Source organism: Felis catus, chromosome C1, assembly GCF_018350175.1.
Source record: "Felis catus isolate Fca126 chromosome C1, F.catus_Fca126_mat1.0, whole genome shotgun sequence".
NCBI classification, from domain to species: domain Eukaryota; kingdom Metazoa; phylum Chordata; class Mammalia; order Carnivora; family Felidae; genus Felis; species Felis catus.
In genome coordinates this window covers 34,336,823-34,359,445 of record NC_058375.1, presented here as the reverse complement: position 1 = coordinate 34,359,445, position 22,623 = coordinate 34,336,823, and the positions used below count along the sequence as shown (strand labels likewise).

At 41.8% G+C, this 22,623-nt stretch overlaps 1 protein-coding gene across 7 annotated transcripts in view; it reads right to left on the bottom strand.

Annotated features, from left to right (window-relative positions):
• The window catches only part of ST3GAL3 (ST3 beta-galactoside alpha-2,3-sialyltransferase 3), a 199,267-nt gene that overhangs the window by 114,139 nt on the left and 62,505 nt on the right, over positions 1-22,623 (bottom strand). For 5 of the 7 annotated variants that reach the window (XM_045035685.1, XM_045035688.1, XM_045035687.1 and 2 more), the window contains exon 3: positions 2,092-2,139. The exons of the other annotated variants lie outside the window; for them this stretch is intronic. In XM_045035685.1, the coding sequence (XP_044891620.1) occupies positions 2,092-2,139 (48 nt within the window). The remainder of the gene's footprint in view (positions 1-2,091; positions 2,140-22,623) is intronic. 7 annotated transcript variants of the gene reach the window in all.

Here is a 22,623-nt window from a genome sequence, read left to right as displayed (position 1 = left end):
GCCCCGTCCCCGCCCCAGAGCCATAACTAGAGGTCTTCTGGAATTCTCTCTGGCTGTCCCCTAATGGGCACTGCTGGGTTTGGGGCCTTGCATTGAGGACATGGGCTACCAGAGGAAAAAATGAAAAATTCACTGCCAGCGTGGTAGTGCTTTTAATTCTGGTCTCTTCCCCCAATCTGCCTACTACTCTTTATATTTCAGAGTCCTCAAACAGCTGCTAAATGCACCTGTCCAGACCTTTAGCTGCAGCCAATGAGAGAGATTCCTGTCCATGTATCTTGTACATATATCCTGGTACATACAGACGCATCCATTTCTGTAGGGAATATAGCTACGAGAGGAAGTGCCAGCTCACGAGGTATGTGTATATTCAAATTGTGCTAGATACTACATAGTCTTTTCTAAAGGGATTGTAACCAATTTACCCTCTGACCAGTGGAGACCCAGAGTTTCCACTGTCCCACATCCTCACCAATACTGGAATATGGAGCTTTTCAAGTTTTGCTACTTTGGTGGATGTGCAGTGGTATCTCAAGGTAATCCTAATTTGCCTCTCCCTAGGGAGCGATGCAACCGAACACGTTTTCATAAGTTTATCGGCCATTTGGATTTCCTCTTTCATGGACTGCTTACTCAGGCCTTTTGCTTGTTTTGATACTGGGTTGTTTCTTTATTCCTATTGATTTCTGTAGCTCTCTATTTTGGAAACACACCCTTTGTTGGCTATTCATGTTATAAATATCTTTTTTTCACTCTGGATCACCTTTTCATTCTCTTAATGGTGTCTTCCTGGTGAATGAGAAGTTCTTAACTTTAATACAGCAAAAGCGATCGATCTTTTCCTATAGCAGCAGACACAACTTTTGTGTCTATTTAAGAACTTTCTGTCTGTCCACTCTATCTTAAAGTGATCTCTCTTGTCTCAGCATTTGAGTGGAGTATACCTCAAGCATACAAAGTATGAAAGAGCAAGATAGCAAGGGAGAGAGTATGAGCTCTAGAGGTGGACAGATAAGAGTGGTCCTGGACAGGTTACTTTACCTTTGGGAGCATTAGTTTCTTTCATCTGTAATCAAAGATACACTATCCACCTTGCACGATGTGTATAAAGCACCTACCACAGTGTTGGCACATAGTAGGCCCTTAGTAAGCAGTGGTAGCAGTGATTATAGTCTCTGAACTCACCTCTCCCCTTGCCCACATGGCCACAACTGCCAAAGCTTCAGGGCTGCTCTGTGAAACACCAATCTGCTGCATTCAAGGACAGCTACACGGATTCAATTAACTGCCCTCGGCAGGCCAGCAAAGTCTCCCTGTTGTTCACAGGCAGCACCCACCACCAAGGCCCACTGTCTCCAACTAGAAATGCAGGCTTGATGCCCGGAGATGCTCTTCTCACAAAGGAAAGTTGTCCTGGGGCTCCCATACGAACGTGATGTCAGCCAAGGTGAAGAATCAAAACGACGTCTCTTTCTGCTCACCGCCAAGCTCCACTGAGCCGGAGTGATTTGGTGTCAAAGGTGACTTGTATGTCCATCTGTGGGTCCCACATTTCGACACAGGGAAGAGAGGCAGCATGATGACATGCACGTGGGTTGGCACAAGTACACAGTAAAGTGCACACCCTGGAGGAGGTGTGTATTGGGGCACACGGGATGTGCGTGCAAACGTGCAACAGTGTATGTCCACAGGAAGCCGGGACACTCTCCTCAGCCTAAGGTTTTGCTGGAGAGGCCGGATAATTATCTACTCCAACATACCCAGAGCTCCGGGCCTCTTAATGCCCTCTGCCCCACCCTCTAGGCTGCAATCTGTGCTCAGGAAACAGATTCCTGTTCTATGGACCTGGATGGATCTGAATGAGGAAGGAGCATCTACTACAAATTCTTTAAGCAACTGGCAGAGTCTTCTAGATGCTACATCCCACTTCTTAGACCACAAGTCTCCAGAAAAGCTTCGTAAGACTTTCCCACAATCCTGAGATATCCCACTGCCCTTCCCAGAGACCCCCCCGCCCCCACCTCACCAGGCTCCACTTCAAATGTGGCCAAGTGCTGAGTGCAGAAACGACAGAGGGGGGAAGATTGGTACCTGCGCCTAGTGTTTGTCCAGCGGAGTCAAAGGAAAGAACCACTGAATCTGCAACACAAGAGGACAAGTTCATTTCTTTCTCCTTGCTAGAGTTAAAAAGACAAAAAAAAAAAAAAAAAAAAACAAGCTCCCACTGACTCTGCCCAAACCCTCCCCCATGAGGGAAAATCAACTGGATTGGAACTCAGCTGCATGGACAGCCTCCACAGGCCCATGCCCACCCATCCACTGGGCCAGGAGGCCCTACCGAGCCCAGCCCCTAGCCTCCCACCACTGGGAGGAACGTCTCAGGGCAGAGACAGGCCTCGAATTCTTCACAGGCATTTCCTGCAAAACTAGGGGACAAATTTACTTTTTTTCCCCCTTCTTATAATGAAAATAAAATTAAAGCAATGCAAAAGAAAACTCTTCTGCAGCTGGTTAAAGGCACTAACATTTCCCTTTGACTTCTCCCTTTCTTTTCCTACTCATATACCCGATTTGTTTATTATTTCTTCCCCAGAAGGGCTTAAAATGGCCTACAGGAATTTACAGGACACACTGGGATTTTTTAAAAAATGAAGAAGTCAAGAAAGGAAAAATATTACATAGTCCGGGGAATGTTAGTGCACAAAACGCATGCCATGAGGACCTGTGCATGCCACAGGTGGAATCAAGAAGGCCTGAGCTCCCAAACTGCCAAAGGAAAGGAGAAAATGAACAGTCACAAGATTTAGTACCCACAGCACATTCATTCATTTGACCAGTCAGCAAATATTTATTGGGCATGACAATATGCTATGACTTTGAGATACAGCCACAAACAAAAGGGCATGGTCTCTACCCTCACAGGTCTCCCTGACATCAGTCTAAGAGACAAAAAAAAAAAAAGTTACCAAACAACAAATCACCCAACTAAAAATTGTCTGAGTGAAACAGAGTGCTTTGAATATCTCTATTAAGAATCAGACCGAGGGACACCTGGGTGGCTCAGTCAGTTAAGCGTCTGACTTCAGCTCAGGCCATGATCTCACAGTTTGTGAGTTCGAGCCCCGCATCGGGCTCTGACAGCTCAGAGCCTGGAGCCTGCTTCGGATTCTGTGTCTCCCTCTCTCTCTGCCCCTCCCCTGCTCGCACTGTATCTCTCTCTCAAAAAATAAATGAACATTAAAAGAAATGAAAAAAAAAAAAAAAAAGAATCAGACCGAGTTTGGAAGGGGACTGGGGGCTGGTTAGGGAAGGCTTCCCTGAAGAAGTGACACCTGGACTAACAGCTGAGGGAGAAGTGAGGGTTAAACCCCACAAACCCCTGGAATGAGGCATTCCAGGTAGAGAGAATACCTGTGTGGAGACCTGAAGCGTGATGCAGCAGGGTGCTTCGGGGCAACTAAAAGACCAAAATATAAAAGCAAATATGAAACAGTCATCAGGAAGAAATTTCTCCTGTGGGTCCTAATAATAAAAGGGGATCCTATATGATGCTGAAGACTGTAACTTCTACAACATTTCTATAATACATAAGCGTGACTCTTGTATGGCTATTTCTTACAACGCGAGCTCATACAAAATGATGGAATAAAGCCAATGCATAATTCAATAAAAGCTATTATAAGGAACACTGAGATAAGGCCCAAGATAACCCCAGAAACCCCAGACTCAAAAGGGATCATATTCAAAAGGCTCACTCACCACCAAGGAAAGCCAGCTGGATGTATATAGGACCAGGGTCTATAGCCACACCCCCACCCTAGCCATATCCTCTGACCTCAGGCTGAGGTCATTTTCTCTTACTGCACAAGGAAACCCAACACATGATAAATCATTATCATAACTGTACATACATCTGTTCCCACTGCTGGACTATCAGCTCCACGAGGGCAGACACTATACCTGCTTTATTCCCTGGCACATTACCAGCAGAACACCGGGAAGTAACCATCTGCTGAAGGGCCCGACCGTGGCTCAGTCGGTTGAGCGTCTTACTCTTAATTTCAGGTCGGGTCATGATCCCACAGTTGTGGGATTGAGCCCCGCATCGGGCTCCACGCTGAGCATGGAGCCTGCTTGGGACTCTCTCTCTCTCTCTCTCTCTCTCTCTCTCTCAATCTCTCTCTGTCTCTCTACCTCCCTCTGCCCCTCTCCCCTGCTTGCATGCACTCTCTCTCTCTCTCTCTAATAAAACAAAAATTTACCCATTTGCTGAATAACAGTGCCTAGAGAAGTAAATGGATCACAGATGCTTCATAAACATCATGTCTTAAAACCAAACATTTGCAAAGAACAAGGTGGCAGAGAGCCGACAGATATGGTTTCTGATAAGGGTCCAGAGGCAGACATTCTGTGCTTCCAATTAAGGGCAGATCCATATGCTGTGAAACCTACCAAGTAGGTAGGGTTGAAGTTTTCTCACAAAGATGCAGAAGCACAATTAGGACACCTGGCTGATCAGACAGGTGACCGTCCTATCTCGTATGAGATCAAATCAATGTCTCACTCTACAACCTCTTCTTTATCAACATTTCACACATCTGTCTTCTCTCAGTGCTACTGCTCTTCTAGAAGAGAGCCCCTTATTTTTCTCTCTCTTTTTTAAAGAAGCTTTACTGAGGTATAATTTACATACTATAAAATTCATTCATTTTAAATGTACAATTCAGTGATTTTTAGAAAATTTGCAGAGCTATGTAACTATCACCACACGCAATTTTACGACATTTCCATCATTCCAAAAAGATCCCTCATGTCCATTTACAGTCCTGCCCTGCTCTCACCTCCAGCCTCAGGCAACCACTGATTTACTTTCTGTCTCTGTAAATTCCCCTTTCTGGACATCTATCTATCTGCTTTTGTTAGAACTGTTCCATAGCCCCTAACCATACCCCTGCCTCTGATGTGGCCCACTTCCATCATCCTTTATACCACTGATGATCTTTCTTTCTTTCTTTCTTTCTTTCTTTCTTTCTTTCTTTCTTTCTTTCTTTCTTTCTTTCTTTCTTTCTATTTATTTATTTATTTTGAGAGAGAGAGAGAGAGACAGACAGACAGACAGACAGACAGACTGCAGGAGGGGAAGAGATGGAGAGAGAATCCCAAGCAGGTTCTGAGCCATGAGCCCAGAGCCCAAAGTGGGGCTTGAACCCACAAACTGCAAGACCATGACCCAAGCCAAAACAAAGAACCGGATGCCCAACTGACTGAGCCACCCAGGTGCCCCTATACCCCTGATGACCTTTCTAAACAGTATGCCTCACTGTGGCTTTGCTCTTAATTAAAATCCTTCAGAGACCAAAAACCATAAAATACCTAAGAATAAATCTAACCAGAGAGGTGAAAAATCTATACACTGAAAACCAAAGCTTATGAAAGAAATTGAAGAAGACACAAAAAAATAGAAAAAGATTCCATGCTCCTGGATAGGAAGAATAAACATTGTTTAAATGTCAATACTACCCAAAGCAATCTACATATTCAATGCAATCCCTATCAAAATTATACCAGCATTCTTCACAGAGCTAGAACAAACAATCCTAAAATTTGTATGGAACCAGAAAAGACCCCGAATAGCCAAAGCAATCTTGAAAAAGAAAACCAAAGCAGGAGGCATCACAATCCCAGACTTCAAGCTATATTACAAAGCTGTAATCATCAAGACAGTATGGTACTGGCACAAGAACAGACACTCAGATCAATGGAACCGAATAGAGAACTCAGAAATGGACCCACAAACGTATGGCCAACTAATCTTTGACAAAGCAGGAAAGAATATCCAGTGGAATAAAGACAGTCTCTTCAGCAAGTGGTGCTGGGAAAACTGGACAGCGACATGCAGAAGAACGAACCTGGACCACTTTCTTACCCCATAACAAACATAAACTCAAAATGGATGAAAGACCTAAATATAAGACAGGAAGCCATCAAAATGCTTGAGGAGAAAGCAGGCAAAAACCTCTTTGATCTTGGCCACAGCAACTTCTTATTCAACATGTCTCCAGAGGCAAGGGAAACAAAAGCAAAAATGAACTACTGGGACCTCATCAAGATAAAAAAGCTTCTGCATATCAAAGAAACAATCAGCAAAACTAAAAGGCAACCAACAGAATGGGAGAAGATATTTGCAAACGACATATCAGATAAAGGGTTAGTATCCAAAATTTATAAAGAACTTCTCAAACTCAACGCCCAAAAAACAAATAATCCAGTGACGAAATGGGCAAAAGACATGAATAGACACTTCTCCAAAGAAGACATCCAGATGGCCAACCGACACATGAAAAGATGCTCCACATCACTCATCATCAGGGAAATACAAATCAAAACCACCATGAGATACCACTTTACACCTGTCATAAAGACTAACATTAACAACTCAGAAATCAACAGATGTTGGGGAGGATGTGGAGAAAGAGGATCTCTTTTGCACTGCTGGTGGGAATGCAAACAGGTACAGCCACTCTGGAAACAGTATGGAGGCTCCTCAAAAAACTAAAAATAGAACTACCCTATGATCCAGCAATTGCACTACTAGGTATTTATCCAAGGGATACAGGTGTGCTGTTTCAAAGGGACACATGCACCCCCATGTTTATAGCAGCACTATCAACAATAGCCAAAGTATGGAAAGAGCCCAAATGTCCATTGATGGATGAATGGATAAAGAAGATGTGGTATATATATACAATGGAGTAATACTCAGCAGTCAAAAAGAATGAAATCTTGCCATTTGCAACTACGTGGATGGAACTGGAGGGTATTATGCTAAGTGAAATTAGTCAGAGAAAGACAAATATCATATGACTTCTCTCATATAAGGTCTTTAAGAGACAAAACAGATGAACATAAGGGAAGAGAAACAAAATAATATAAAAACAGGAAGGGGGTTAAAACAGAAGAGACTCATGAATATGGAGAACAAACAGAGGGTTACTGTAGGGGGTGTGGGAGGGGGGATGGGCTAAATGAGTAAAGGGCATTAAGGAATCTACTCCTGAAATCACTGTTGCACTATATGCTAATTTGGATGTAAATTAAAAAAATAAAATTAAAAAAAAAAGACAAGACAAAAAAAAAAATCCTTCAGAGGGTTCTCACGGCCTGGAAGATAAAGTCCAAGCTCTGACATTCCTTCATTTTCTCTCATTTGCCATTTTTAATATATCTTATGTTCCAGATATGGCAAACTACCTCCATTTCCCCAGAGGCATACACCGTCTTTTCTTCACACATCAGGTACACTGTGCTCACTGCCTGTTTGCATGCAAAAACCTCCCACTTTTTCATTAAGATCCAACTCAGTCTTCCCCACTTCTTGACGCCTTCTCTGGTCAGTTCTGCTCATCCTCTCCTTTAGGCCAAGACTGTACTGTTATTGTCATTTATTGTAATCCCTGGTTACCTCTCTTTTTCTCTTTTTTTTTCTTTTTCTCTTATTAAACATTTCAAGTTCCCTGAGGACAAGGAATATTTATTCATTTTGAGGCTGTGATGCCTAGCTCAGTAACTGACACACAGAAAGTGGTCAAGATGCTTCTTAAACAAAGGAATAAACCGGTAAATGTCCTTGCTTGCTTCCAAAGGTGATGTTATCTAAGTGGTATTTCACAAGCTGGGAGGACAGGGCAGCGGGGAGGGAATCCATTCTGCATACAGATTCTCATTCGACTCGAGTCGACCTAACTGTCCCTGGACAGTGAAGCTTTGGGGGTTCAAGTGTGGCCTCCTCCCAGGAAGATAAAAACATGTGCACAAATCAGAATAAGAAAAGTGGCAGGGAGCTTCCTAGGTTAGAGGCTGCAGTCACCTGGAGAAGATTAGGCCCAGCTTCCTGAGGCGCTGACTGCCCGCACGACCAACAATAAAAACAGCATCTGAAATTTTTATTGCAGTTGACAAGTACTTTTCCAATTGCAATTTACCTTCTTTGTACTCACAAGCAGACCTGAAATAATCGCTTTTAAACTTTTCAATCTAAACAAAGACAAAGGGCTTAGAAGTTAAGTAAAAGATGATAACTTAACTAAGCCTTAAAAGAAACGAGACAAAATGTTAACAGTGGCTGTCTCTGGGTGAAAGAATTACAGGTGATGGTTTTTCTCTGCGCTTTTGCAAAATTTCTACAGTGAACATGTATTCCTTATATCATCAGAATAAAAAAAAAAAAACTAAAAAAAAAAAAAAAAGAACTCTACTCCAGCTGTAGGATTTTAACCTCTAATTCACTGGTACCAAAGCAAAATGATAGAAGGTTCCTGACTGCCTTCATTTTTCTGCGCATGCCCAAAAGCTGTTCAGCTCTTCCCTGCAGTTACTGAGGTCATCCTTGTATTTCATGCCGTTTAAATATTATCTCCGTGACATCAATTCCTAGCTCAACTACAACAATTCCTAAATAGACTGGACTTTTTTTTTCTTCCCTCTCCCCTCCCCCACAAATAGTATCAAATGCCTATTATGTGCCAGGCCCAGTGCTAGATACTAGGACAGGGAGCCGAGTAAGAGACAGTCTCTGCCTTGCAGCCAAGGAAGACAGGCAAGTTCACTGGAACCTAAAATAAAAATAAAGTACGATCAGGGTATGCAAAGAGTAAGCAGTGAGCAGAGGAGAGACTCCCTGGAAAGAAAAAGTCAGAGTGTTGGTGGAATGCTCCCAACACCACATGTCCGTACCGGGGAAGGTGCAAGTAACAGGGCAGAAATTGCAGGAGGAAGTTAGTGACATATTCATGTTTTGTGTGAGTTTTCATGGATTTTGCTTTGAACGTGAAAGGCACTGACTTGAGAATGTTTGGTCATTTGTTGTTTGCGTTTATTCTAAGGGATGGAAGATCACTTCAGACATAAACTACACTGTGGCAGCTAAAGGGGAAAACTCGGTATTCAACAAATCAAGAAGTTTCTTTTGTAAGACACAGAGCAAGAATATCCAGACTGCTCCCTCTCAGGCTAACAAATATGTCATTTTTATTTCAAGCAGCCCAGGCTCCAGCTGTTCCTGGCTCCCAGGCCAGAGGCAGCCATGTGGTTCACTATACAAGTGAGCAAATAGAATTCCAGACCCAGGTACAACAGAGCATTGCTGTGTATGACTTTGTTCAATGAGGAAACCTAGAATTTACTGGAAATCTTTTATTGTAGTCAGATGTTTCCTGTGTCTGGTTTCTGAAGTGGATAAAAGGAGTATGAAGAAGAATGGAGCTCAGTCTTTCTAGCACTGGAGGGGTTTCCAAAGCTCAAATGATGTGAACAAGCTATATATTCAGGTAGTACCTGGCACAGTACAGATTCAACATGTATCTTCTGCTATCTACCATGTGTAAGCGCTAGAGATCCACGAATGAATAATTAAAAATAAAATGTCCCCTCAAACAGCCTGCAAGCAGGTAAAATAAAAACATACAAAGCTGGGGCACTGGATGGCTCAGTCGGTTGGGCGTCCAACTTCACAGGTCATGATCTCGCAGTCAGTGAGTTCAAGCACCACATCGGGCTCTGTGCTGACAGCTCAGAGCCTGGAGCCTGCTTCAGATTCTGTGTCTCCCTCTCCCTCTGCTTCTCCCCCACTCGCACTCTGTCTCTCTCTGTCTCTCAAAAATGAATAAACGTTAAAAAAAATTTTTTTTAACACATACAAAGCTAAGCATTTGATACTTATCAATATCGTACTATACACCTGATATTTGCTAAGAGAGTAGATCTTAAATGTTCTCACCACAGGCACACCCACACAAAGGTAACTAGGTGAGCCAACGGACGTGCCAACTTGCCTTCTTTCACAAATACATATATATATATCAAACCATCACATCATACACCCTGACCTCACACAATGTTATTTGTCAATCAGCTCTTAATAAAGTTGGGAATAAAAAGCTAAGTATAATACACCAGGATAGAAATAAGAGTAATGAAGGAAATAACTCACTGTTTCTTAATTTAACAGATATTTATTAAATAACTACTACACATCAGACTTAGGGATACAACGGTGAGCCAAGAACAAGAATGTTCCTATTCTCGAAGACTTTTATGTTTTAGGCAGGGAGACTGGAAAAAACAGGAGTAAACGATCGAACAAACCAACTTCTGACAGAGAGTAAGTGGTATGAGGAACAGTCAGTGATGTGACAGTGACCGAGACTGAAGTACAGGCACTGCCAGAGGAAGTGTTTTGGGAAGGCTTCTCTAAGGAGGTGACACAGGGGCCGAGACCTGAAGACAGGAGCCAGCCAAGAAAAGATGAAGGGATAAAAGAGCTCCAGGCCAAAGCAGAAGGAAGTACGGCAATCTTAGTACATTTAAGGAACAGGGAGAAGGCAGCTGTTGGAACGCAGACCATGGAAAATAAAAGGAGGTGGGCAATGAGGTCAGAGAGGAAGACGGGAACTAGATCCTTGGGAGGCCCTGTGTAGGAGGCCATAGAAAAAGTCTGCATTGTGTTTTAATAGCTTAAACCAGGGGAGTAACATAATCTGATTTATTTTTTAAATATAAACTTTGCTATGTGGGAACGAAATTGACTGTTCTGGCAAGGGAATGAAAGACAGCTTAGGGCAGAGAGACTGAAGGCAGGGAGATCGGTAATGGGGAGAACGCTCATTCCAGAGAGGACATGGCAGCCTGAACCAAGGCAGGGGCAACAGGAAGAGAAAAAAGGATGGATGCTAAATATTGAACAAAAGGAAAACTTTACGGGACGAGTGACTGGTGGGACAAGAGTGAGAGATGAGGAAGGAGGTGGATCAGATCTACATTTGGGGCTTGGGGCAAACAGATGGTGACTGCTGCCTGATTGCGAATGGCCTTCATCTAAACTGCACAACCCTGCCCCTCCTCTGGCCACTGACGGCTGGACCACAGTGGGTACCTGACCCAGGGGCAGCCAATCCAAAGACCAATCATCATCCATCTATGAGGCAGATGGAGTCTGCCTTTGGGAGACTTGAACTGGGAAGTACAGAGAGTTGGGGAGACACAAGCAGACAAAGAAGAGCAAAGAGTGGGAGGCCATGGGCCAGACCTGATGCTGGGTCCTGGGGCCCACGCTGGTGGCAGAGATCAGAGTGAAAGCCACAGACCAGCCATTGAGGGCAAAAAGATGCCTTAAAGAGCGGTCTTAAATCCAGAATGTTCTTCCAGTGCCCTCTCTGTGGCATTTGACTGTGCCATGGATCACCTTTCCACTAGACCTTTAGAGTTCAGCTTTTCCTCAGTTCCTTTGAAGCTTACCTTATAATCCTATAATTGAGATTCTCCTTTCCATATCTGTTGCTATCGCAGAGCCATCTATAGTGTGAGTGGGCTCACTTCCTCTACCTTCCAGTCCTCACCCTTTAATACCCTGGGGCACTCTCTCTCTCTCTCTCTCTCTCTTTTTTTTTTTTGGCCTTCCTGATGACTGGGTGTAATGTGTGGATCTGACAGCAGGCTGGACCTGCTCCAAGCACAACTTACCCCACAGGGTCTGACTCTCAGAAGTAAAAGGCCCCACTCGGACCTTAGGACTAAGCTGTGTTCTCCAATCTAGCTTTACGGAAGAGCCTCAACTTTAGGGCTTTATTGGTCTATCAGCGGCACTAATACTTTAATGGCCACACGGCTCTTTCTTGTAGATTCTCCATTGCCTCGATCCTGGGGGGAGGGTTCTAACCCCTAGTCTTAGTCCCTCAATTTCTCCCTGATCCCAAACGAGACCTGAGTAAATGAGATTCCTGAAGATACAGAGAAAGAGGTCGGAAGACAGAATATAAAACACAATCATTAATGTGGTTTATGGAAGAGAAATCAGTGAAATAATTAAAGAGACAGGAGTAGCGGGACAGGGCGAGCCAGAGGAGGTGACAACCAGTTACAAGAAGGAATGCTGAAATGTGGCAAAGAGGTGGAAGAAAGGAATAGATGAAAAGATACAGCAGAATTGTTCCCTGGGAAGACATCTGCAACCTTGGTGGGAACAATTTCTGTACAACGATCAGAATGCAGATGCGGCTGTGAGTAAGTAGAGGCTGTTGATACGGTAGACTTATTTCAGGGAGTTTCTCCTTAGATTTGTTTCATTAATTTATCAAACATATTTGAGTCCTTCCTAAGCTCAAAAGATAGCAGGAAGGGACGCCTGGATGGCTTAGACGGTTAAACTTCTGACTTCAGCTCAGGTCATGATCTCACGGTTTCATGAGTTTGATCCCCACATCGGGCTCCACACTGACAGGGCAGAACCTGCTTGGGCGTTTCTCTCTCTCTCTCTCTCAAAATAAATAAATAAACTTTAAAAAAAAAAAAAAAAAGGCTGCAGGAAAAGATCCTGCCCCTGACATGGAAGTGTTTACAAACTATCAGGAGGAGAATATAGAGAACTTGCTGTAGGAGTTCAGATGCAAAAGGCAGAGTTTTTGCTGGGAGAACCTAGTAAGAATGTGGAGGAGATGGTGTTTAAGCTTGCATTAGATGATCTTATAGGTCACCTTATAGGCTATGCTGGTAGAGTGCGAACAGCTTAGAAGAAGCACTGAAGCATTGAAACTAAGGGGTGTGTGGTTTCAGGAAGCTAAAATCAGGCCTAATTAATATATTAGGGTTTCTTTCAGGAGGTAAAAATGCATGTGACTGAAAGGGAACTCGTCAATACAATCTGTTTAAACTTTCAAAAAAAGGCTTTGACACATCAAAGACTATTTTTAAAAAGTGAGTCACCATGAAATTGAGGAAGAAACTGCTATATCATCCAGGAAACAAAAGGTGCTTGGCTGAGGATCTAGGGCAGGACACCCCCTGGGGCATCAGCACCCACAGGGAGACCAGAAAATCTGGCAGTAGCTGGAATTCTACTACTCACTGCCTCTAGGAGGGTGGGGGATGGGAAGCTGGACATCTGTGTGTGCAACAGAAGAAGCTGGAATGAGAACACACTAGGCACGTGCTGCAACTGAGTGAGATGGAGGATGAGGTCTGGAACTTCAGGGGCATGGGAAAGCTTTAGTCCTGGTGCCCTGCAAACTCAAGGGCTGGATGTGGTACAGAGACTACAGTTTGCTGCACTCTGATTTACAGTACCCACATCCCTCCACTCCCTTCCAAACCCCTCAAAGTGACATAAAAGATTGTTGTAAAGCAGAAGTACACAGGGGCACCTGGGTGGCTCAGTCGATTAAGCGTCCAACTTTGGTTCCGGTCATGATCTCGTGGTTCATGGGTTCGAGCCCCGCATCAGGCTCTGTGCTGACAACTCGCAGCCTGGAGCCTGCTTCAGATTCTGTGTCTTCGCTTTCTCTGCCCTCCCCCGCTTGCTCTCTCTCTGTCTCTCTCTCAAAGACAAATCAACATTTAAAAATTAAAAAAAAAAAAGCAGACATACACAAAGACAAAGAAAACAGAAGAAGAGACACCAGCAATAAAGGTTTTGAAGTTGGAAAGCAGGTAAACAGAACTAACTCAGCAAACCCCCAAAAGCTGAATCCTATCCTAGTAGTGGGGAAAGCTGGCATATAACCTGAAATACCCCACAGAACTCCCCAAAGGCTCAGCTGCTGAGGGCACTGGGTACCACAGGAAGTGGGAGAGCAAACAATACTAAAAACAAGACACCACACTCTTAAGTATGGGCTGAGATCATGAGACATTAGGAGAAAGTATCCAATGTAAACACAGAGACCAAAACAATTGAAAAATAAACACAATGTGGAAAAACAGAAAATGCGCATGGAGATGAAAACTTAGGGGGAAAAATCATTAAAATCCTCAGAGAGAAAACATTTTATTTATAAAACAAATAAACGATGTCAATTATTCAAAAAGGTACATTTAGTGAATAAAAAGAAAATTATAGCCCTTGAAAATTAAAAACAGGATAGCAGAAATAAGAAGGATTGAAAAATAAGTTGAGGAAATCTCCCAGAATGTTGAGCAAACGACAGAGATGGAAAACAGGAGAGAAAAGTTGGGTTTGCTTTTTTTTTTAATTAGAAGACCAGTCTATGAGACATGACATCTGAATACAGGAGTTCTAGGAAGAAAAAATAAGAAAAAAAAAATGGAAGGGGAAAATATTGAAGGAAATAATTCAATAAAACGCCTCCATAATTAGAGGGGTTGTTTTGTTTTGTTTTAGTGTAAGGGACCTCTGAGTGCATAGCACAGTATGAAAATAACCCTCCACACCAAGGTACAGCATCATGAAACTTCAGAACACTCAAATTTCCAGGAAGAACAATAGGTTTTATACAAATAAAAAATCACAATGGCATAAGATGCCTCAATAGGAACACTGAAAGCCTAAATGTAGTGGGGCAACATCATTAAAACACTGAGGGAAAATAGTTTCTAACCAAGAATTCTATGCCCAGCCATACTATCAATAAAGTATGAGGTTAAAGACACACACTTTCAAACAGACAAGGTCTCAAAAATTTATTTCTTATGCATCCTTTCTTGGGAAATTATTAGAAGATGTGTCCCATTAGATAAAGAAGAACATGAAAAAAAATGGGATCCATGAAACAAGATACACCAAAAGAAGATGATGGTAGAGGCTGACTCCAAGATCATAGCTCGGCAGCAGTGATAAACAGCCAACAGTCCAAAACACAGCCCATCAAAGCCTCCAAGAGAGATTTATTCAACAAAATGGAACTGATACACTACCTAATGTGTTTGAACATACGGAGAACAGATTCATACAGCTAAGGAACAGTTTAGGATTGAAGTAAAGATAAATACACAGAAAACTAAGCAAAACAAAAGGCAAGACTGTTAATGGGCTTTAGAGCAAACAAAATGTGCAGCAAAAAACCAGTAATCTTGTTATCTATGAATAGCATTTTCATGGTCAGAATATGTGGATGGAATGCTGTTCTAACTATATTAGGAGAATGGGACGATGGACTTCATATCTGTGGTGAAGAAACAGTGAGTGTGATAGAGTACTAAATCTTCATCTTCCATTGTGGAAAGCCAATAGATAATACCCTAAGTAGAGATATTAAGAACTGGCAATATAAGTGTGTTACTCTCAAGTTTGGAGGTAAATACCAAACAGATTAGTTGGAAGAATTGAAATTGGATGCTTCATGGATAAGAAATCTAGTAGTGGTGGAAATGAGGGAGTGCTTTCTTTCTGGTTCATGTTTGTTGGTAACCAGTCTTATAGCATTGTTTTTTTGAACTATGCACATGTATAACTTCAATAAGAACAAACACTAAATTAGCTTGCACAAGATTACAGGACTACTGAGGCTGGACTGGGGCTTCAAATCCAGTTGATCTAGTTCTCTAACCTATTTGTCATAGATCTACCATAGGACCAATGAAGACTCTATTAGAAACCTAGGTGACTCATATTTTGCCATATCCCACTTAATGCCTGACTAGATACTACTTTATGTTATTTTGTGATTATTTATCTAAATATAATTTATCAGGGGCACCTGGATGGCTCAGTCAGTTAACTGTGTGACTTCAGCTCAGGTCAGGATCTTGTGGCTTGTGGATTCAGGCCACGTCAGGCTCTGTGCTGACAGTTCAGAGCCTGGAGCCTGCTTCAGATTCTGTGTCTCCCTCTCTCTCTACCCTTCCCCTGATCATGCTCTCTCCCTCTCTCTCTCTCTCAGAAATAAATAAAACATTTTTAAAAATTAAAAATATTTCAGGGGCGCCTGGGTGGCGCAGTCAGTTAAGCGTCCGACTTCAGCCAGGTCACGATCTCGCGGTCCATGAGTTCGAGCCCCGCGTCAGGCTCTGGGCTGATGGCTCAGAGCCTGGAGCCTGTTTCCGATTCTGTGTCTCCCTCTCTCTCTGCCCCACCCCCGTTCATGCTCTGTCTCTCTCTGTCCCCCCAAAAATAAATAAACGTTGAAAAAAATTTTTTTTTAAATTAAAAATATTTCTATAAATATGGCACAAAAACAGATACTCAGGTCAATGGAACAGAATAGAGAACTCAGAAATGGACCCACAAATGTATGGCCAACTAATCTCTGACAAAGCAGGAAAGAATATCCAATGGAATAAAGACAGTCTCTTCACCAAGTGGTGCTGGGAAAACTGGACAGCGACATGCAGAAAAACGAACCTGGACCACTTTCTTACCCTATACACTAAAATAAACTCAAAATGGATGAAAGACCTAAATATAAGACAGGAAGCCATCAAAATGCTCGAGGAGAAAGCAGGCAAAAACCTCTTTGATCTTGGCCACAGCAACTTCTTATTCAACATGTCTCCAGAGGCAAGGGAAACAAAAGCAAAAATGAACTACTGGCACCTCATCAAGATAAAAAAGCTTCTGCATATCAAAGAAACAATCAGCAAAACTAAAAGGCAACCAACAGAATGGGAGAAGATATTTGCAAACGACATATCAGATAAAGGGTTAGTATCCAAAATTTATAAAGAACTTCTCAAACTCAACGCCCAAAAAACAAATAATCCAGTGAAGAAATGGGCAAAAGACATGAATAGACACTTCTCTAAAGAAGACATCCAGATGGCCAACCGACACATGAAAAGATACTCAACATCACTCACCATCAGAGAAATACAAATCAAAACCACCATGAGATACCACTTTACACCTGTCATAAAGACTAACATTAACAACTCAGAAATCAACAGATGTTGGGGAGGATGTGGAGAAAGAGGATCTCTTTTGCACTGCTGGTGGGAATGCAAACAGGTGCAGCCACTCTGGAAACAGTATGGAGGTTCCTTAAAAAATTGAAAATAGAACTACCCTATGACCCAGCAATTGCACTACTAGGTATTTATCCAAAGGATACAGGCGTGCTGTTTCAAAGGGATACATGCACCCCCATGTTTATAGCAGCACTATCAAAAACAGCAAAAGTATGGAAAGAGCCCAAATGTCCATTGATGGATGAATGGATAAAGAAGATGTGGTGTATATATATATATATATATATATATATATATATATATATACACAATGGAGTATTACTCAGCAATCAAAAAGAATGAAATCTTGCCATTTGCAACTACGTAGATGGAACTGGAGGGTATTACGCTAAGTGAAATTAGTCAGAGAAAGACAAATATCATATAACTTCACTCATATGAGGACTTTAAGACACAGAACAGATGAACATAAGGAAGGGAAGCAAAAATAATATACAAACAGGGAGGGGGACAAAACATAAGAGACTCTTTAAGTATGGAGAACAAACAGAGGGTTACTGGAAGGGTTGTGGGAGGGGGGATGGGCTAAATGGGAAAGGGGCACTAAGGAATCTACTCCTGAAATCACTGTTGCACTATATGCTAACTAATTTGGATGTAAATTTTTAAAAAAATTAAAAATAAATATTTCTATAAATAAATAAACAAATAAATAAATTTTTATCAAAAATAATTAGTTTAGGATAAAAAATAAAACAACCAAATGTGTGGAACTGATCTGGACCCAGGTGAAAACAACCTGGTCCCCAATACAACAACAACAACAACAACAACAACAAACACCTGGAGTGCCTGGCTGGCTCAAGTCGGTACAGCATGAGACTCTTGACCTCAGGGTCGTGAGTTCAAGCCCTACATTGGGTGTAGAGCCTACTTAAAAAAAAACTATGAAAAGGCATATTTAAGATAATTACAGACGTTTGAGTATGGATTAGGTATTAGAAGATATTCAGGAATTATAGTTAGTGTGAGATAGTAACATTATGGCTACACTTTTAAAAGTTCTTACCTTAGAAATATATATACTGGAATATGTAGGGGTAAAATGACACAATGTCTGGGATTTGCTTTAAAATCCAATGTAATTTTAGAAATCACAGAAATGGACCCACAAACATATGGCCAACTAATCTCTGACAAAGCAAGAAAGAATACCCAATGGAATAAAGATAGTCTCTTCAGCAAGTGGTGCTGGGAAAACTGGACAGCGACATGCAGAATGAACCTGGACCACTTTCTTACCCCATACACAAACATAAACTCAAAATGGATGAAAGACCTAAATATAAGACAGGAAGCCATCAAAATCCTCGAGGAGAAAGCAGGCAAAAACCTCTTTGATCTTGGCCGTAGCAACTTCTTACTCAACATGCGGAGAAAGAGGATCTCTTTTGCACTGCTGGTGGGAATGCTAACTGGTGCAGCCACTCTGGAAAACAGTATGGAGGATCCTCAAAAATTAAAAATAGAACTACCCTACGACCCAGCAATTGCATTACTAGGTATTTATCCAAAGGATACAAAAATGCTGATTTTTTATAGGGGCACATGCACCCCAATGTTTATAACAGCGCTATCAACAATAGCCAAAGTATGGTGAGAGCCCAAATGTCCATCGATGGATGAATGGATAAAGAAGATGTGGTATATATATATACAATGGAGTTATTACTCAGCAATCAAAAAGAATGAAATCTTGCCATTTGCAACAATGTGGATGGAAATAGAGTATATTATGCTAACTTAAATAAGTCAGTCAGAAAGACAAATCTATAATTTTATTCACATGTGGAATTTAAGAAACACAACAGATGAACATAGGGGGAGGAAAGGAAAAATAAGATAACAGAGAGGGAGACAAACCATAAGAGACTCTTTTTTTTTTTTTTAATTTTTTTTTTCAACGTTTATTTATTTTTGGGACAGAGAGAGACAGAGCATGAACGGGGGAGGGGCAGAGAGAGAGGGAGACACAGAATCGGAAACAGGCTCCAGGCTCTGAGCCATCAGCCCAGAGCCTGACGCGGGGCTCGAACTCCCGGACCGCGAGATCGTGACCTGGCTGAAGTCGGACGCTTAACCGACTGCGCCACCCAGGCGCCCCAAGAGACTCTTAACTACAGCTAACAAACTGAGGGTTGATGACAGGGAGGTGAGTGGGGGGATGGGCTAAATGGGTGATGGACATTAAGGAGGGCATTTGTTGGGATGAGCACTGGGTATTACATGTAAGTGATGAATCACTAAATTCTATTCCTGAAATCATTATTGTACTACATGTTAACTAACTTGGATTTAAATTTAAATAAATAAATACATAAATAAATAATAAATAAAATAAAATAAAAAATGAAAAAAAATAAATAAAAATTAACAAGGGTGCCTGGGTGGTTCAGTCGGTTAAGTGTCCAACCCTTGGTTTCAGCTCAGGTCATGATCTTGCAGCTTGAGCCCCACATTGGCACTGACAGGGCGGGGCCTCTTTGGGATTCTCTCTCTCTCTGCCCCTCCCCTGCTCGTCCTCTTTCTCTCTCTCTCAAAATAAATAAACTTTAAAAAATTATTAAATAAATAAATACAGGAGAATAGGGGCGCCTGGCTGGCTCAGTGGGAAGTGCATGTGACTCTTGATTTAGAGGTCATGAGTTTAAGTTCCACATTGGGTATAGAGATTACTAAAAATAATAATAAACTATTTCATTTTTTTAAGTTTACTTATTTACCTTGAGAGAGAGAGAGAGAGAGAGAGAGAGAGAGAGAGCCAGGGAAGGGCAGAGAGAAAGGGAGAGAGAATCCCAAGCAGGCTCCACACTGTTAGCGTGGAGCCTGAGCAGCGCTCGAAGCCCCAAACGGCAAGATCATGACCTGAACGGAAATCAAGAGTCGGTCACCCGACCAACTGAGCCACCCAGGTGCCCCTAAATAAACTATTTTTTTAAAAAGGAGGATATGCATCGCTCAATACCCCAGCTGAGAAATGAAAAGTTGTAACTGGTTGTCACCACTGTCATTCATCTAAAATATTAAGAGTGGATGGCAGGGGGAGAAATGGAATATATCACCGGTGAGAATATAAAATGGTGAAGTGGATTTGGAAAAGAGTCTGGGATTTCCTCAGTAGGCTTTTTTTTTTAAGTTTTTATTTATTTATTTAAGCAGTCTCTACACCCAATGTGGGGCTCAATTCACGACCCTGAGATCAAGAGACCCTGAGATCAAGAGTCACATGCTCTACCAACTGAGCCAGACAGGCGCCCCCTCAGTAGGTTAAATACAGAGTTACTGTAGGACTCAGCAATTCTACTGAGAGGTATATACATACCCAAGAGAATTTTATGTCCACACAAAAACTTGAACATGAATGTTTACACCAGTCTTGTTCATTAATAGACAAAAAGTAGAAGCATCCTAAATGCCCATCGACTGATAAATGGATACATCAAATGTGGAATAACCATATAATGGAATATCATTTCACCATAAAAAGGAATGAAGTATTGTTACATGCTTCAACATGGATGAACCTTGAAACATTATGCAAAGTGAAAGCCAGTCACAAAAGACCACATACTGTATGATTCCATTTATATGAAATGCCCCAAATAGACAAATCTATCCTGATAGAAAGCAGATTAGTGGCTGCCTAGGGCTAGTGGTGGTTGGCGAGAAATGGAGCATGACTGCAAGAGGGTACAGAGTTTCTTTCTAAAATAATGAAAATGTTCGAAAATTAACTGTGGTGATGTGTGAATACTCTATGACTACACTAAAAAACATTTAATGCTATACTTTCAATGGGTGAGTTGTATGGGATGTAAATTATATTTTAAGAAAGCTATTATCTAAAAAGGGGGGAAGGAGAGTGGAAGGTATGTCATGTTCACTCTAGGGAAACATGGACCCCTATTGTCATGGAGGCTGACCATGGGCAAATCTCTGTTCCTCTGAACAGAGGGAACCGGACTGTTTGGATTTTTTTTTTTTTTCTTTAATGAAAGCCTCAAAGAAACCCCATCAGCAGTGGGCTAAGAAATCAGTAAAGGTAATCATTATTTATTACTTATTATACTGAGGAGAAAATTAAAAGGAGCTGGCTTTGAAAGCCCTCTTTCAGTTTCTGTCCTTAGTATTCTGAACTTCTTGTTTAGTAACCTTTTTATTTTATTTTTTTTTAAGAACTAGACAAGAAGGGAATTTTGCCTAATCTTTTGACTTAGAATTCTCCTATACCTGAACTTCCGTCCCCTCAAGCAGATATTGCAAACTGGAGGCTCTCAGCTGTGTTATATTTAGCCCACAAAGTGGATGACCATTTTTGAATTTGGTAACATTTATAAGTCAGGAGATTTCACATAAAAATTTGCATTTCTAGCTTCTCTTGAAAAATGGGCAGATTCTGATAATAAAGAAGAATGTGTCTTTTATTCAGCAAGGTGACGAATGATCTTTGTAAATCGATATCCAAAGTACTCGAAGAATAAGTTAGCCAGTTCTTGCTCTGAAACTGGGGAAGAGAAGGTAAAGGAATCAGGCAGACAGGGACTGGGTGTACCAGAGGCAGAGGCCAGAGATGGAAGGGCAAACATCTTTAGAACTATCCTCTGAGGTAACATGCAAGTTGGGACAGTCTTCCCGTTATTCCCTGTCAGAGCCCCTCTACCTCTCTCCATGGAGGGCTTACCACAGATCAACTGAGTATTTACTTGTGTTCAATGCTGGTTTCCCATACAGACTTTTAAAAAGCTCCAGGTGACACGTACTGCCTTATTCACAATACTCTTCACTTAACACAGTACCTGACACACAGCAGACACTCGATAAATACCTACTGAATTTAAAAATCAATGAAGAAATGATGTGGAAAGGGATCTGGAAACCAGGTAACCTAGGAAACAAAAATCCTAAAAGAAAGGGTCAAAAACTGTGTAGAGTCACTACAGCTTTTTAGAAGTCTGTATTTTAGAATATCCACAGGATGCTCGGCTCCCCCTCCCTCAGAGAGATGAATCATGCATGCCTTCATGCAGGACTTTCCCATACTTCACCGGGGCTTTACTACTCTAGTCCTGTCTCTGGCCCCTAACCTAAAAACTCCAGTTCACGGTCTGCAATGCAAAGGTCCTGAATCTGCCACTCAGGGGCCCACATACCTGCAGGTACAGCAAGGTGCAATCTTCTGGAAGCATTCACTGCAAAACTCTCCACAAGGGAATGGCACAGAACACAGCTTTGATTTTTATTAAAATACTTGGGGCGCCTGGGTGGCGCAGTCGGTTAAGCGTCCAACTTCAGCCAGGTCACGATCTCGCGGTCCGGGAGTTCGAGCCCCGTGTCGGGCTCTGGGCTGATGGCTCAGAGCCTGGAGCCTGTTTCCGATTCTGTGTCTCCCTCTCTCTCTGCCCCTCCCCCGTTCATGCTCTGTCTCTCTCTGTCCCAAAAATAAAATAAAAAATAAAAAATAAAAAAATAAAAATAAAATACATTGTAAGTTATACAGCCCTATTTGCTCAGTGAAGCAAGAATAAAAATATCAAAAGAAAAAAACCAAGTTACAACTGGAATCACCACAACTTCTAACACTACTTTATATAATAACAAGGATTCAGTGTCATCGCATACGGTACCTATTAAAATTTAATCAATTGCCCTCCAAATGTCTTTAATGGCTTTTCCCTTCACATCTGGGTTCCAATCAAAGACACCCATTGCACTTGGTTATTTTGTCTCCTTAACCTCTCTTAATTAGGAACAGCCCACCTCCTCCAAGTTTGTTTATTCGTGTCACTGACTTTTTTTTTTTTCAAGAGTCCAGGTCAGCTAGTAGCATATCTCACGTGTTGAATTTGTCTGATTATTTCCTCAATATTAGAT